This window comes from Mobula birostris, chromosome 1, assembly GCF_030028105.1.
Source record: "Mobula birostris isolate sMobBir1 chromosome 1, sMobBir1.hap1, whole genome shotgun sequence".
Classification (NCBI taxonomy): Eukaryota; Metazoa; Chordata; class Chondrichthyes; order Myliobatiformes; family Myliobatidae; genus Mobula; species Mobula birostris.
The window spans coordinates 46,203,873-46,221,839 of NC_092370.1; the positions used below are offsets into that span (position 1 = coordinate 46,203,873).

At 38.2% G+C, this 17,967-nt stretch overlaps 2 protein-coding genes across 8 annotated transcripts in view; one reads left to right on the forward strand and one right to left on the reverse strand.

The window, feature by feature from the left end:
- tgs1 (trimethylguanosine synthase 1) overlaps positions 1 to 15,264 on the reverse strand; it is a 56,939-nt gene extending 41,675 nt beyond the window's left edge. For 2 of the 4 annotated variants that reach the window (XM_072254810.1, XM_072254803.1), the window contains exons 1-2: positions 15,067 to 15,264; positions 12,235 to 12,296 (exon numbers count right to left, since the gene is read on the reverse strand). In XM_072254810.1, the coding sequence (XP_072110911.1) occupies positions 12,235 to 12,296; positions 15,067 to 15,182 (178 nt within the window). In that variant the 5' untranslated portion in view covers positions 15,183 to 15,264. The other 2 variants (XM_072254823.1, XM_072254814.1) reach the window with 2 other exon arrangements.
- A 72-nt stretch (positions 15,265 to 15,336) lies between these two features.
- tmem68 (transmembrane protein 68) overlaps positions 15,337 to 17,967 on the forward strand; it is a 58,048-nt gene continuing 55,417 nt past the window's right edge. The window contains exons 1-2 of one of the 4 annotated variants that reach the window (XM_072254844.1): positions 15,339 to 15,472; positions 16,430 to 16,517. The gene's annotated coding sequence lies outside the window, so the exon portion shown is untranslated. Of the gene's footprint in view, positions 15,473 to 16,429; positions 16,518 to 17,967 lie in introns of all 4 variants that reach the window. The other 3 variants (XM_072254854.1, XM_072254864.1, XM_072254834.1) reach the window with 3 other exon arrangements.

Below are 17,967 nucleotides of genomic sequence, written 5' to 3' on the forward strand. Positions count from 1 at the left end.
GGTTGACTGGAGTCACGCTGTCAGCGTGGCAACAGATGGCGCACCGTCCACGGTCGGGAAAAAGGCAGGTGTTGTTGCGAAACTCAGAGAGAAAGTTCTGACAGAGAATCCAGAGCAGGAATTCCGGAATTTTCATTGTATTGTACACCAAGAGGCGTTATGTAGCAGGAGCCTGAAAATGGACAATGTCATGGATGTAGTGATCAAAACGGTTAATTTTATTAGAGCCAAGGGACTCAACCATCGGCAATTTGACACTCTTTTGTCTGAAAGTAATATTGGACATGGCCGACCCTACCACACTGAGGTCCACTGGTTGAGCAGAGGGGTTGTGCTCAAACGTTTTTCTCAATTACCTGCGGACATTGGACTATTCATGAACGAGAAATGGCAGAGTTGGATGACCCAGACCGGCTTCATTATCTTGCATTTTTGGTGGATATAACAGAGCACTTAAATGTGCTTAATGTTAACATGCAAGGCCGCAACAAACTTGTTATGGAATACTCCGACAGCATTCGTGCCTTTCAAATTAAATTAGGCCTGTGGGAGATGCAACTATCCTGGAGCAACCCAGCTCATTTCCCCTCTTTGCAGTCTGTGCGTACCGCTCACGGGAATAATGACAACATGGACAGGAACAAGGACAAGATATCACAGCTGAAAAGTGAATTTCAGAATTGTTTCCAAGTCTTCACTCAGGTTGAGAAGGAATTCTCACTATTTTGCTCACCGTTTGCCATCAACGCAGCATCAAATGTGCTGGAGGAACTCCAAATGGAACTAATTGAAATTCAGTGTAGCTCGGCTTTGAAATATAAATTTGAGACTGTGGGACTGGACTCATTCTATCAATACCTGGGACTGATGTACCCCAAGATGGCAGACTTTTACTCAAAGATCCTTTGCGTGTTTGGGACAACACATCACTGTGAGCAGGCGTTCTCCATAATGAACATTAACAAATCCAAACTGCACTCGCAGCTGACACACAGACATCTAAATGACATTATGAAAATCACAACTGCCCAGAAACTGGTCCCTGATGTTGACAGGCTGGTTAAAGCCAAGAGGTGTCAAGTGTCTGGAAGCAGCAAGTGAAAAATGAATACCACTGTTCGATGCACTGCGACATGTAAGCAAAATGCATTATGAAATATTCTTTTTCTTTTTAAATCTTTTTATTGAATAAGTATACAAAAAGGTAAGCCATATAGGCACTAATACACTGTTAGAATATAATAAAATTACAGGAAACATTAATACAAAAAAAATGATACAAACAATGTAATTTAAATATAACATACCAAGGTAACATAATAGTATACTAATTTTTATATATATATCAATAGAGAAAAGGAAAAAAAAACCCAAAAAAAAACCCACCGTGCAACTAACTAAAAGCAAAGCAAAGCAATGGGCTAACTTGAAACCAAACAGAGTTAAAAAACTTAAAATCACGTCCTCAATCCCGACCTCCATTAAAAACAGTAAAAAAAACAAGAAGGGTATATATTACATTAAATGAAAATATTGAATAAAAGATCTCCAGGTCTGTTCAAATTTAAATGAGGAATCATAAAGATTGCTTCTAATTTTCTCCAAATTCAAGCATAATATCGTCTGACAAAACCATAAAAAGGTAGTTGGAGCATTAAGCTCTTTCCAATGTTGTAAGATACATCTTTTCGCCATTAAAGTAAGAAATGCAATCATTCTACGGGCTGAAGGAGAAAGATTACTGGAAATTTTAGGTAGTCCAAAGATAGCAGTAATAGGGTGAGGAGAGATATCTATATTCAATACCTTGGAGATATTAAAAATGTCTCTCCAAAAAGTTTCCAGAGTAGGACAAGACCAAAACATAGGAGCTAAAGAGGCTATCTGCCCTGGACATCTATCACAAAAAGGATTAATATGAGAATAAAAGCGAGCTAATTTATCTTTGGACATATGTGCTCTATGAACAACTTTAAATTGAATTAGGGAATGTTTAGCACAGATAGAGGAAGTATTGACTAATTGTAAAATCTGCCCCCAGTCATCCACGGAAATAATAGATCCCAATTCTTGTTCCCAATCTGACCTAATCTTATCAAATGGAGCTTTCCTAAGTTTCATAATAATATTATAAATAATAGCCGATGCACCTTTCTGACATGGATTAAGGTTAATTATAGTATCTAAAATGTATGTAGGAGGAAGCATTGGAAAGGAAAAAAGTATAGTACTTAGGAAATTTCTAACTTGTAGATATCTAAAAAAATGTATTCTTGATAAATTATATTTATTAGATAATTGTTCAAAAGACATAAGGGAACCATCTAAAAATAAATCCAAAAACCGTGAAATACCTTTAGTCTTCCAAATTTGAAAAGCACGATCCATAAAAGAGGGAGGAAAAAATATGTTACCTAAAATAGGAATCGCTAGCCCAAATTGGTTAAGATCAAAAAATTTTCTGAATTGAAACCAAATACGTAAGGTATATTTAACTATCGGGTTGGACACCTGTTTAAGGCGTTTCAAATCAAAAGGAAGAGAGGAACCTAAAATAGAGCCAAGTGTATAGCCCTGAACAGATTGTAATTCCAATGCTACCCATTTAGGAATGGATAGTATATCCTGGTCAAGTAACCAAAATTTCATATGTCGAATATTAATTGCCCAATAATAGAATCTAAAGTTAGGTAATGCTAAGCCTCCATCTCTCTTAGCTTTCTGTAAATGTATTTTACCCAGTCTCGGGTTTTTATTTTGCCAAATAAATGAAGAAATTTTGGAGTCAACTTTATCAAAAAAAGATTTTGGAACAAAAATTGGTAATGCCTGAAATATATATAAAAATTTTGGCAAAAAAAACATCTTAACTGCATTAATACGACCAATCAAAGTTAAATATAAAGGAAACCATTTAGATGAAAGTTGAATAATATGGTCAATTAAGGGTAAAAAGTTAATCTTAAATAAATCTTTGTATTTACAAGTAATTTTAATCCCAAGATATGAAAAATAATTATTAATCAATTTAAATGGAAAGTTATGATATAAGGGAAGTTGTTTATTAATTGGGAAAAGTTCACTCTTACTAAGATTTAATTTATAACCTGAAAAAAGACCAAATTGTGCTAATAGCTCTAAAACAGCAGGGATGGATTTTTGGGGATTAGAAATATATAAAAGTAAGTCATCAGCATAGAGTGATATTTTATGGGACTTTAAGCCCCAAGTCATCCCAGTAATATTTGGAGATTCTCGAATGGCAATTGCAAGAGGTTCTAATGCAATATCAAATAATAAAGGACTAAGAGGACACCCTTGTCGAGTACCTCGAAAAAGAGGGAAAAAAGGTGAGCTTAGAGAGTTAGTACGGACCGAGGCCACAGGAGAATGATATAACAATTTAATCCAGGATATAAATTTCGAGCTAAAATTAAACATTTCAAGCACCTTAAATAAATAAGGCCATTCTACTCTATCAAAAGCTTTCTCAGCATCTAAAGAGGTAACACACTCAGGAACATTTTGTGAGGGAGTATAAACAATATTTAACAGTGTGCGAATATTATAAAAAGAGTAACGACCTTTAATAAAACCCGTTTGGTCTTCCGAAATAATAAAAGGAAGTACTTTTTCTAATCTATTTGCTAATAACTTAGAAAAAACTTTAGAATCAACATTTAATAAAGATATTGGTCTATAAGATGCACATTGAGCAGGATCTTTATCCTTCTTTAATATTAGAGAGAGTGACGCTCTATTGAAAGATTCAGGAAGTTTACCAAGTTTTAATGAAGCCTCAAAAACCCTACAGAGCCAAGGGATTAATGAAGGTGCAAAACATTTATAAAATTCTACGGTAAACCCATCAGGGCCAGGAGCTTTCCCCAAATTCATAGAGAAAATAACATTCTTAATCTCATCCGTGGTAATGGGAGTATCTAACATAGAAGACATATCCTGTGAAATCTCAGGGAAGTCTAGATTATCTAAAAAATCATTCATATATTTAGAATCTCGAGGAGACTCTGATTGATATAAGGAAGAATAAAAATCACAGAAAGTTTGATTAATCCCCACATGATCAAGTATCAGTCGGTCATTTTGGTTATAAATCTGATTAATTTGAGATTTAGCATAATTAGACTTCAGTTGATTAGCCAACAGTTTGCCAATTTTGTCACTGTGTACATAAAATTCACTTCTTGTTTTCTTTAATTGGTTTACAATCAAGGACGAAAGTAATAAACTGTGTTCCATTTGAAGTTCAGTTCTTTGTTTATATAACTTCTCAGAAGGAGCTATAACATATTTCTTATCAATTTCCTTAATCTTGTCCACGATTGCCAACTCCTCCTGTTTCAGCTTCTTCCTCAAAGCAGTAGAATACGAGATAATCTGACCACGAATATAAGCTTTAAAAGTATCCCAAAGAATGTTCACAGAAATATCCTCTGTATAGTTAATTGGAAAAAAAAGATCAATCTGTCATTCATAAAGTTAACAAAGTCCGAGTCCTGAAGCAACAGCGAATTAAAACGCCATTGTCTATTATTTTGTGTGTTGGCCTGAATTTTAATAGAAAGCTTAAGTGGAGCATGATCCGAAATGGTTATAGAGTCATAATCACATTTAATCACTGAAGAAATAAGACGAGAATCAATAAAGAAATAATCAATTCTTGAATAGGAATGGTGAACATGTGAAAAAAAAATCTTTTTCCTGAGGATGCAAAAAACGCCAAATGTCCGTCGACCCAGAATCAGAGAGGAATGAATTAATCAAAGTTGCAGATTTATTAGGTAAGGTCCGTAGAGGAGCCGAACGGTCCAAAGCTGGAGATAGACAGGTATTAAGATCTCCACCCCAGATCAATGAAAACTCATTCAAATTCGGGAACTGATTGGATAATGATTTATAAAATTCCGGACAGTCCATATTAGGAGCATAAACATTAACCAGAACTACCTTTTTATTAAATAGTAGACCACTAACCAATAAAAATCTACCATTCGGATCAGAAATAATATCATGTTGTATAAAAGTAACTGAGGAGTCTATAAAAATAGAGATGCCTCGAATCTTAGCATTGGAGTTCAAATGAAACTGTTGTTCCTTCCAGAATTTAAAAAAACGTAGTCTGTCCCCCCTCCGCACATGGGTCTCTTGTAAAAATAAAATTTGTGCTTTAAGTCTCCGTAACACTTTAAAAACTTTTTTCCTTTTAATAGGATGATTAAGACCATTAGTATTCCAGGAGACAAAATTATAATAGACTCCATAAACCCTAAAGTCAACCCGCATCAAGGAGGATTGACGATAGGCTCGACCCACGAACCCGGAAAGGGAACAGAACAAATAAGAGATACCGGGAAGAAGAACGCAACCAATACTTCAATAATGTACATAGCCCAAGAAGAAAGAAACTAAAACGTGAAGCCCCTCCCACCACCCCCCACCCCATAACCCCAAGGCTAAATCTAACGCAGACCAGCCCGAAAGAAGCAAGCACTAAAACTACCCCCATGACTTCTGGTATACGCTCCCTAAAAAAAGTGTAAATATAAAAAAAGATCAGCTAATTATAAAACAGTAAGAGAATAGAAAAAGGTAACTCAATTAAAACAAACACATAATATAACAGAGTAAAAGCCAGAAAATATAAAAAAAACCGCAACAAATCCCAAACCCTATAAGTAAACAAAACAAAAAAAAATGAGATTATTAACATAAACTAGTTATGAAAACCTACAAAACAAAGTAGATTTTAAAAAACTACAAAATTTAAGGCCACAAAGGAAATACGTAAAATGACGGTGAGGGAATAGCCACCCAGAATCCCCTGGGAAAAAGAAAGGAATGACGCAGTTAAAAAAGAAAGTTTAGCAACCATATTAAATAATCAAAAATAAACTTTTCTGCCCATATAGGACAAAAAAAAAACTAAGACTGACAAATTCACAACCTTTGATCAACGGAGATAGTTAAAAATTACGATTAAGATGTTGAAGGTGAAAATTGATCCAGATAACTCTGGGCATCCGATGGAGATTCAAAAAAACGGAGGGCTCCATCCGACGTACGAATCCTTAGATGTGCAGGGTAGAGCAGCGCTGGTTTTAAATCCATCTTGTAGAGTTCCGACATCACAGATCTGTAACGATCCCGTTGATCCCGGATTAGTTTACTGAAATCCTCCACGAATCGGAACTTAAGATCCAGAAAATCAATGTAACCTTTAGATCGAACGAAACGAAACAGTTTCTCCTTGTCTTGAAAGTAATGAAAACGTAAAATGACATGTCGAGGTTTATCTGACCTAAGCGAGTATGATGGAACTCTGTGAACACGATCCAATAACGGTGGTTGGTCAGGAAATACAGTAGGAAATGCATCTTTTAAAAGTTGAGAAAAATACTTCATAGGGTTATCAGATTCAACAGCTTCAAGCACCCCAATCATTCGAAGGTTCTGCCGTCGCATTCTGGATTCTAAGTCAGAGTTTTTAAAGGTCAGAAAGTCGAGTTTCTTCTTCATTACATTAATTGTTTTCTTCGATTTTCTCCATCTTGTGCTCACTTTGTTGCGTGGATTTTTGAAGATCAGATATAGCCGACTGATGTTCCGTAATAGATATTTGTATCTTCTCGATTGAATCAGCAATTTTCTGGAAACTAATTGAAATTTCCTCACGAATCAGCTCCGTAACAGAGGTTGAAATTTCCCTTTGAATTAGCTCCGATATAGCTTTCAAAGTCACTGGTGGTTCAGTCGGAGGGAAATCGGTACCTTTCGGTCTACCCGGAGGTTTGCCGTCCTTCCTGTTTTTTCCATTCTTAGACATAGCAGACCTTAAACGCATCCGATTATCAAAGAGCCCAATTTGTTTCAAATTATTGTAAGAGTCGGTGCCTTAATGGTTAATTAAAATATAGCTGATCATAAGAAGAAAAACTCAGAGGTAATGGAGCGAGTCAAGAACGCAACTTCACTCCATGAGCGCTACCGGGAGTCTTCGCATTATGAAATATTGAGTGTCATAATTGTGATTCATTCATTTTCTGACTATTCTATTATTGCAAATGTGATCACTTCAATAAAAATTAGAGGCTAACCGTGTTCATTGTCTGAGTTTGATTGCTGGAAGCAGGCTAATAAAAAATAGGTGCAGTTGTGTTGCCTACATTTACAATTTGTTTCGTTAGGTCTACATTTGTGTCTGCTAATATCTGATTTCAAATGGTTTATTAATGGAAAGGGTGTGACTCCCAAAACAATATTAGCCAAAAGAGCATCATTTTTTCTTTCTCTCATCACAACTTTCTTGTAGCCTACGACTGTAAGTTAATACCAATCATAAAAATAATGCTTGCTAGGCAATCTTCTTCATAAGAAACAAAATTCGTAAAGTTAAACACTTTGTAGTTATAGCAGAGACTGAGACACATGAGAGCAGATTGAAAAAATGAAGGCAATGAGAGCTGTGGGAGCACGCGCACATGCGTTTGCGTGTGCACAACGGATCTGGCCCGCATGAAGTCGCATTTTGCCCAATCCGGCCTGTGACCTCACATGAGTTTGACACCCCTGGCTTAACCAATAGGTAAAAACCCTTAAAGGATAATTTAATATTATTTAAGAAACCATAGAAGTCAGTATACAGCAAGACCAACAAGGGGCAGTTTTAAACTTTGTGTCAAATAATGTCAGGTAGGATTAATTGAGTCTTAAGTATACTTAATCACAATTAAGTATGCTTAACATGGACATGAATAAAAACTGACAAGAAATTAGCAACTGGCTCGAAACGTCAACTATACTTTTTCCATAGATGCTGCCAGCACCAAGTTCCTCCAGCACTTAGTATGTGTTGCGTGGATTTCCAGCATCTGCAGAGTCTCTCTTGTTAGCAATTGGGACTATTTTTATAGATTTCATAACATCTGATGAAAGAAAAACCAGCCTTGCTAGAGTTGGAAACACTCACAGGTAGAATGATAAAAATTCAGAGGAAATATATTCACTGAAAGAAAAATGGTAGGACTGCCCAAATGGGGCAATTGCATGGATTGTCCTCCTCTCTGTATAATGAGGACTTTGCAGGTTCACAATATGTAGCACCTCCCTTTTATTAAGAGGAAAAAAGTCTAAATTTGGATACTCTCTTTTTCTTTTTTTCCTTAAAAAAGGTTTGACGTCAGTACTTCCAGTAACTCTCAAAAGCATTTTGTGACAGAGCTGTTAGTATTTGATGCCAACCTCCTTGTTTCAAATGGTGAGAGAAAGAGAAAAAAGGTGGTTATAAATGTGGTCCCAAATTCATAAAGCCACTTGTACAGATCTATTGTCTATAACAATTTAAAGACAGTTGGGGTACTACTGGAAACATCCAAGAGATGGTACAAGATGACTACCATGGCACAAGTATGGAGAGATTACTGTCCAAGTAATTTGATTAATCTTTCGAGAGGTAACAAGTAGGGCAATAAGGTTAAAGTTTTTGATAATCTCAGTAAGATCTTGGCAAGACATCTGACAAGGCTTACTTGGCAGATCAAATTAAAAGCTCATGATAAAATGATAAACTGAATCCAAAGTTTGCACAGTGGAAGGAAGCCAAGGGTAACAATCAATGGAATGCTGTGTATAAATTAGTTCTGTGGTGCCCAATGCTACAATTCTAGTTCTAAAATCAGTTAATGTAAGAGTCATAATCAAAACAAACAAAAAGATTGCAGATGCTGGAAATCTGAAATAAAAGCAGAAAATGCTAGAAATACTCAGCAAGTGAGAACTCAAATTTTTATTTCATTTGAATAACAATTAAAAAAGCCTCTATGAACCAGAACTTTAGCATGTGATTGAGAGTCAGAAAGCTGCAGAACACATGAAGTCATCACTGGCTTCCTGAAGTGGGCAGAAGTGGGACAATGGTTTTAATTTACTAAGAGATTACCATCTATGAGATAACCATTTCGGCAGGCCAACGTTGGAAAGAACTAATAATAAATGACAAAGTGCAGAAGTTTACAGGCACAGATAGTTTATGGGTAGGAAAACATTACCTTCAAGTTGTTTACTAATTTTTTTACTGCTAATTTCTAGATCAGATCACCAGCTCATTTCAAACTTTTTTTTAAAAAAAATTGGCAAATATTGCTATAGTCACACACATGCGTAGTCCATGCCAACCAAGATGCCCCATCTAAACCAGCATGTGGCCCAAATACATATATAGTTGCCCCTCAACCTCCTCTTAAAATTTTCACCACTCACATTAAATCTATATGCCCTCTAGTTCTTTGTAGCGACTCGGAAGTGGGGGGGTGGGGGGTAGGGGGGGGGAAGAAGAATGCATTCACCCTGTCTATGCTCCTCAATATTTATATACAGTGGATTCCAGTTCATTGGGCCATTAGTTCTTTGGGGCAGCCATTTTTTGGAATGATTTTGAAAGAACAAAGACTAATCAGGATAGTCAGAATTCCCTTCGTTCATTTGGGACACTATACTGCTTAATTGTGACAGGAGCCTGTTGTCAAACAGTTTCTAACCAGCATTAGTCACTTGTACTTATGTGGCCATTAGACACTGCACTGTGCTTAGAGTGAACAGTTTTTAAATAGCATCTGTTGTGTTATCCATTCAAAAAGCAGTGACTTTTGATCATTTTGTTTATTTTGACATTAAAAAAAATTTCAGACCCTTGTAAAGGGGCCACAAAAAGATTTGACGCTAGCCAGAATAAAGTTGCCCTCTGCTTGCACTGATTTTGTTCATTTACAGTTAATCAAAATGGCAGCTTACACTGTATGAATTCCTCTGCTGATATTTATTACTAACTAATACACAGTTTTATAGTACTGTCATAGTATTGGTAGTGTTTTGATTTGTTCTGTATCTCATTTAAACACATAATTCGTTACTCAGCTAAACAATAGTTTGTCTTTTTCTACCTTTTTAACTATTTTCATGAAACTTGGGCTAATTGGGCGAAGCAGCTTAATTACGCCAAACTGTACTGGTCCTGATGTGTCCCAATTAACCGGAATCCACTGTACCTCTAATAAAATCACTTGGAGTCTCCAATGCTCAAAGGGATAAAGTTCCAGCCTATTCAACCTCTCCCTAAATTCAGCTCCTCAAGTCCCTGCAACATCTTTGTAAATCGTTTCTGCACTCCTTTCAGTTTAATAACATCTTTCCTATAGCAAGGTAACCAAATTGAAGACGTGTGTCTCCTCCAGCATCCTGTACACCTGCACCATGACCTCCCAACTTAATACTCAATGCCCGACTAATGTAGGCTAGCATGTCAAATGCCTTCTTTACCATTTGCCAACTTGTGAATCCACTGTTTGTGAACCTTGTGCTTATTCTGGAATACCCTTCTTATCTACAACACTCCCCTTCAGCCCTGCCGTACACTGTGCAAGCCCTATCTGGATTTAGCTTTTCAAAATGCAACACCCTTAAACTCAATTTGCCATTTCTTGGCCCACTTACTCAGTTGATCAAGATCCCACTGTAATTTTTGATAATCTTCTTCATTGTCCACAATCCCATCGATTTGAGTGTTATCTGCAAAATTACTAATCATGCCTTGTATATTCCTATCAAAATTACTGCTATAGATGACACCCAACAATGGGCCCAGCATGACCCCCAAGTCATGGGACTCTAGTCTGAGAAACAATCATCTACCATCACCCTTTGCTTTATGCAATCAAGCCAACTGTGTATTCAATTAGCCAAGCACTCCCTGGATTCTCTGCAACCCAAATTAAAACAATGAAAATTGAATATCAGGTGAAGATACAATTTCACTAAAAGAAAGCAAATGACCCATATCATATTGTTAATCACAACAGTTAAAAACTGGTAGTTAACAGCCAGATTTGTATAGCAGTCAGTAGGCTCTTCAGCTCATCTGATCCATACCAACTCAGATGTCTACTGGAGCTTGTCCCACATCTACATTTGACTCATATCCCCAAATCCTTTCCTATCCATAAATGTGTCCAAACATCTTTTAAATATTACAATTGGACCGACCTTTACAACTTCCTTTGGCAGCTCATTCCATTTACTCACCAAACTCTGTGTGGAAAAAATGTCCCTCAGCTTCTATTTAAATTGTCCCTTTCTCATCTTCAACATTCACAACACGCTTTCTTGCCACCATTCAGGGCCCCAAACAGTACTTCCAAGTGAGGCAACACTTCACTTGTGAGTCTGTTGGGGTCATCTTTTGCATCCGGTGCTCCCAGTGTGGCCTCCTCTACATCGGTGAAACCCGACGCAGATTGGGGAACCGCTTCGTCGAGCACCTCCGCTCCATTCGCCACAACAGACAGGATCTCCCGGTTGCCACCCACTTCAACCCTGCTTCCCATTCCCATTCAGGTATGTCCATACATGGCCCCCTCTACTGCCATGATGAGGCTAAACTCAGGTTGCAGGACCAACACCTCATATACCATCTAGGTAGTCTCCAGCCCCTTGGTATGAACATAGAATTCTCCAACTTCTGGTAATTCCCTCCCCCTCCCTTCCCCTATCCCTATGTCACTCTGCTCCCTCCCCCAGCTGCCTACCACCTCCCTCTTGGTTCCGCCTCCTTCTACTACCCATTGTGTTTTCCCCTATTCCTTCTTCACCTTTCCTGCCTATCACCTCCCTGCCTCCTTTCCCCCACCCCTTTATCTTTCCCCTTACTGGTTTTTCACCTGGAACCTACCAGCCTTCTCCTTCCCAGCCTCCCCCCAACTTCTTTATAGGGCCTCTGCCCCTTCCCTCTACAGTCCTGACGAAGGGTTCCAGCCCGAAACGTCGACCGATCTTTTCCACGGATGCTGCCCGACCTGCTGAGTTCCTCCAGCATGTTGTGAGTGTTGCTTTGACCCCAGCATCTGCAGATTATTTTGTGTTCACCTTCAACATACACCTTCAGTTTTCAACTCCTTTACTGATTAAAAGCATCCCTCATGATTTTATAAACCTGAATAAGGATCTCAAACCTGAAATATTTGAGTTTCTTTTTCCAAAGAATGTGGCAGCATTTTCTGTTTCTATGCCTGATAAGTTTGTTTAACATCATGCTAACAAAAAGAACATTCCAGAAGTCCTAAAAAGTAACTTGAAAAAGGCACCAAAACAAAAACACTACTGGGAAAAAAAAATAGAGAAATTGCAAGCAATTTTTATTCTTAAATCAAATATTTAATGATTTACCTCCATTAATTTCATTGGTATGAAATGTTCCTTTTAATCCCATTCGATAAAGCTCTCGATCACTGAAAGAAATTCAAGACAAGCTAAATGCAGGCATATGTCAAAGCAAGTTTATGGCACGTTCTAATTCTAATCTCATTGTTATTGTCTGCAAGCACATTTCTGATTGTTTTTGTGGGGGTGGACTGTCAGCAACTTCAGCATTTCCATCCAAGACCTCGTGCAAGTCCTGAAGTTGCTGTCAGTTGTCAGTCACCGGAAAGCCAGTTGTACTCAATATAGAACTCCTGGAATTCAATGGTAGGACAATTTTCTGTGCCTGTATCCTGAATTCTCCATTTAAACAAGGGGACACAGGTATTGCCCAACCCATATATTTCAATGGAGCTGATCCAACATCAATAAAATTAAAGAACTGATTGTTGACTTCAGGAAGCAGGAGGGCAAACGGGGGGAAGGGTTGGTGGTGGAGAGAGTCAGCACCTTTAAATTCCTGGGAATTAATATTTCAAATGACCTGCCCTGGGCCAAGTACATAGATGCCATCACTGGGAAGGTGTGCCAGTGTTGCTTACTTATTTTTGAAGCTGAAGGAAGGTTTAGCACGTCACAAGCATCATGACCTGGTACAGCATGCTCGAATGAGTATGAACACAAAAAACATCAGGAATACACGATGGGCACATCCTTCCCCACCACTGTTTTTTTTTTACCTATATGAGGTACTGCCTCAAGAAGCCAAAATCTATCAAAGATCTGCACCATCTGGGCAAGAGTACCTTTTCACAGCTACCACTGCACGGAAGGCAAAGAAGCCTGAAGTCCAACAGCACCAAGTTCAAGAACATCTAATTCACTTCAAAGGTCGGGCTATTGAACAAATCTGCACCACCCTGATTTTACCTGTATATAGGAACACTACGACCACTTTGTAGTACAAGGGACTTTTTTTCCCGGCATCAGTAGTGCAAAATTTACCAAATGGTGGCAAACAAAACTTGAATAGTCAAAACTAAGGTGATCACATAATGTACATGATTGAAACAGTCACTCTGAAATTTAAAGATTTGTAGAGACATAGGGCAAACAAAGGCAAATAGAACTAACTCAGGTAGTTAACTTGATTGGCATCGATGAGTTGAAGCAAATGGGCTGTTTCTGTGTTGTATAACTATGATAATGAATTTTTTTAGAACTCTTCATACCTAGATTTGGGGTGAAGATACACCTGTACCAAAAGAAGTGTAAGACACTCCTTCCCTCTGCTTGCCTGCAGGTCATCCTTGGGCAAGGTGTAACACCTGCCTAGCCCCTGCCCCCATCAAGGTCATGTGAGAGCACATGGTGGATGTTCATAGGAGCAGCTGGGGCACATCACAAGCCCTGGTTATGTGACCACTGACACCAGGCAGACAAACTCTTAAGGGTATTAATAATGGCCGCAGTCACCCGTCTTGTAAAGACACTGCCCAGAAGGTGGCAATGGCAAACCACTTCTGTAGAAAAATTTGCCAAGAACAATCGTGGTCATGGAAAGACCATGATCGCCCACATCATAAGACAAGGCACATACCTAGATGAACTGTATAAATCCAGAAGTTAACTCTTTAATAAGGCATTTTTAAAAAACCCAGATGGAGGACTGGTTAGAAATACCAAATCAGATCTTGTGATACATGTATCTTAATGACCAATGCCTATAGCAGTCTCAAGTGTTCTTGCACAATGAAGCAATGTCCTAATGGGGGGGGGGGGGGGAGATTATGATGAAAAAATTTAGAAACATGGACGAGCATAGATTAAAGGGATCCATTTACAGAACGCACTAAAAACTAGAAGACAGCCTTTAAACAAAAGAATATATTTATAGAATTATGGTTTTCCCTAAGTGAGACTAGACTACTTGAAAATTAGTTCTACAAATCATGCTTATCTCAGCAAGCAGTCTGTATATATGGAAAACTGTAACATTTCTGCACCATTCCCAAGAAGTCCAATAAAAGCAGAAATGGCTGAAAATTCTTATTTTACTTGCCTTTTTAATTTGCTTTGTAGATAGTATTAACAATCTTGCGGAAAATACATATTATCAAGCTTTCTTGGGAATTTACCCCACTGATTTGAATTCTTTCAGCACCAGAGGCAAACAATTTTTCAATAATTGGGCAAAGATGGAGCTCAACATCATACAATTCTGATGAGAAAAGATTAGTTCTCTGAAAATACTAACGTTTTGCTGCGTGATGACATTTAAAATGTGCAATTTTAATATTCCAATTGTTGAATCAAGAGGTAGGTTGGGTTCAGCCCCACATTTACATCCAGCAAGATTCTGACATTAATGGGGATTCTACGTCACGGCAAAAAGGATAGGGAGGCATGTCATCCACTGATACAACTCACCGAGCTAAAATACAAACTCTGAGGTCACCAGTAGACAAAAACATGTCATTCATTGTTAAATGTCGGAGAAATTTTGAAGCGATACATATATACCTTATAGATCAGAAAGGCAGAGTGTTTTGACCAAATAACTCAGGTGAGAAGATACTGAACTATGTTCCAGAAACTTTTTTTTAATTGGAATGCGAGACACTGAAAACTCCGGGCTCTGAATAATCTTTTGGCGATCGAATGCAATCGTTTCATTTACCTCAGTTTGAACCTCATTTAAATCGATAAAATTGTAATTTTTGACACCTAAACAATCGTTTTTCTTCCACTCACCGAAAAATATAACACCCAAAACATTTATTCGGATCACTTCTACCGTCAGAACCCACCACAACACGGTTAGTAATCGCGAGCCACACACCAACACCATCGACTTACTGCACAAAGGCCCTACTGCAAAAACACCGGATCTGCTCTGCCTCAGCGCTGAAGCCTTCCAAGAAGAGGAAGATCTCCGCCACAGTGCTCCAGTTATCGCACATGGTGCATCGCATCTCAACAACAACCTGACTACGCCTCCGGTTTGTTCACCTCGCACAGCCCACACCCGCTTCCTGACAGTCAGCACCAACTTCCGGTGCATCAGAGCGGTCCGTGCAGTCCCCGTCTTGTTCCTCCCTACTTCCGGTGAGTGAGGTCAGTGTGCTAGCCTCACACCCCCTCCCAGCTGAAGGATTTTTTTTCCACCGGAAGCGTTCTGCCACCGGAGTTCCCCGGTAAAGTGGAGAGCGGCGGTTAGCGCCTGGCAGTGGAGGCAGCAGCCACGCAGAATTTGGGCTTTGAGGTAAGGGACGGGTCTCGGAAGTGATTGACTTCTGCTGTGGCAAAGGTGATGTTCCTTGAATGGAAATTCATAGATTTGGAATGGTGGAAGAACTCATAGGAGGCACGGTGTCAAGCAGAGTGGGAGGGCTGGGTAAATGGTTCAGAGGGCAACAGGTTTTTCAGAGCATTTTCTTAAAAAAAATGAGAAATACTTAATCTTTAATTATTCCGCCTCCAAGCTGGAGAGGGGAAAGGTAGATCAGGTAGTTACTTGAACAAGCTAAATATTCGCTGCAAAATAGAAGCACGATCTATCTAATAGTCGTCATCTCAGTTACTCAGAACAGTCAAAATAGTCAGTGCATTTGTTTCTAGAGGCTGTTCGCAGGTGTGTGTGTAGTACTTCTATCCGTCTAGTGCAAAGCTTGCATCAAGGAGTGTTTATGTTTTAAAAATATATTGCAATTAAATGCCAAAATGTGCTTAATTTCCTTTATGTATAACAAATAGTTTGCAAAAATTGGTAAATTTTGTATTTTCTGGTACGTAAACAAAATACTTTGCACTTACATAGTTTCTCGGTGCCAAGTACAATGACTTCTAAACCTATGCCTAGAATAAATAACTGCATATTTATCAAAAATAGATATTCTTGAGGTGGGTGATTCCTGTTTTTGAAATTGAAGTATATTAGTTTCTACTGAAGTAAGAAATGTACGGTATCTTTCATGAACATTCCATTGTTAGCAAACACGTTTCAAATTTCCCACAAAATGCTGGAGGAACTCAGCACGTCAGGTAGCATCTGTGGAGAGGAATAAGCAGTCAATATGACTGCTTTAATCAAGACTGGAAAGGAAGAGGGCAGAAGCTATAAGAAGGTGGCAAAGGGTTATTTGGTGTGATGCTTGCTAGATTAAGACCTCTGGACTTGTATTTCGTATCAATTCATTCAAATTTCCTTGCATTTGTCCAGTTTGGAAGAGCAGAACCTGAAAGGCTAATACTCATGGAAAGAAAGTTGGACTCGTCTGCATTGTTAAACTTGGATAAAGGTGTATTTGGTAACCTGTGATCTTTTACTATTTGCATCTGTTGTGACTGCCTAAAATTGAGCCACATGAAAGCTAACTGGAAATTATAAAAGTCTACTCACAGAACACCTTCAGAGGAGGGAGAGTCCAAGAAGATTCAACAGAATCTCACTCTCAGACAATTTATAATCTGTCAACATAAGGATAATAATAAATAATTAAAGTTCAAAGAGAACTTATTATCGAAGTATGTATATGTCACCATATACAGTACTACCCTAAGATTCTTTTTCTTTTAGGGGCTCACAGTAGAATAAAGAAATACAGTTGAATCAATGAAAAGCTAAATGCAAAGGCTGACAAACAACCAATATTCAAAAGATGACAATCTGTGCAAATACAAAATAATAATAAGTAACCTCCTGCCTATTATGCCACTGGTGTTTAGGGCAGCAGTGAAGATCCTCCATCTCTGGCAGTGTTCAGGGATTCCTTCATCATGTCAGTAGCTCAGTTTTCACTACTGTCAGTCACGCAGGTCCTGGGTGGAGACTCAGGAATACTGTCATTTACAGATTGGTGGTAACAATGAGAAGAGGGCTTGTCCTGGATGGTGGAGATCCTTAATAATGGACACCACCTTTTTGAGGCACCGTTCCTGAAGATGTCCTTGGGTACTACAAAAGCTAGTATCCATGATGGAGCTGACTAATTTTGTTGCTACTCTCCAGTTTACTTCAATCCTGTGCAGTACCAATCTTCACAGCCCTCCCACCCCCATGCCAAATGGTGATGCAGCCAGTCAGAATGTTCTCCACGTTACATCTTTAGAAATTTTCAAGTCCTGTCCTGAACTGTACATTAAGTGGCAGGGATATGCCTTTAACAATGTGCCAAAACCAGGAAGTTAAATTGTATCTAGCTTTTATTTTCTGAAGGTTGTTTTTCATTCTAATTAACTATAATAATGCTATTCACCACTGTTCACCCTTCAAACAATGATCCCAAAAAGCATTAGATGAATTGGTGGCACCATAATATAAATATATGTTAACATTGTATTTAAATCTTGTATAATTGACCTTCAGCAACAACAAAAAAATGCCATAGCACCACTCCACTCCGTGTGATAAATTAGCTCAGAACTAGAAATACACAGCTATAATAAAATTACAGCATTTGAAAGTGTTGTTGACGCTAATGAAAAATTAAGAGTGGAAATTGTTGCAGTCTTTAGATAGTCAAGTGGGGGGTGATTGGTTTATACTACAAAGAATAGTTACACTCAAGGCCAGTTTTGAAGGGAATTGGATAGTTTCTAGATTAGATGAATAGGCTTGATCAGACAAATAACTTGTTACTGTGCTGCAGCATTCTGTGATTATTGAAGTGACAATTTGTAAACATTTACATGCTTTTTCTTAAGAGTGCCTTGCAAAAATTTTGAAGTTTTAAGAAGAAAAATGCATTACAATCAACC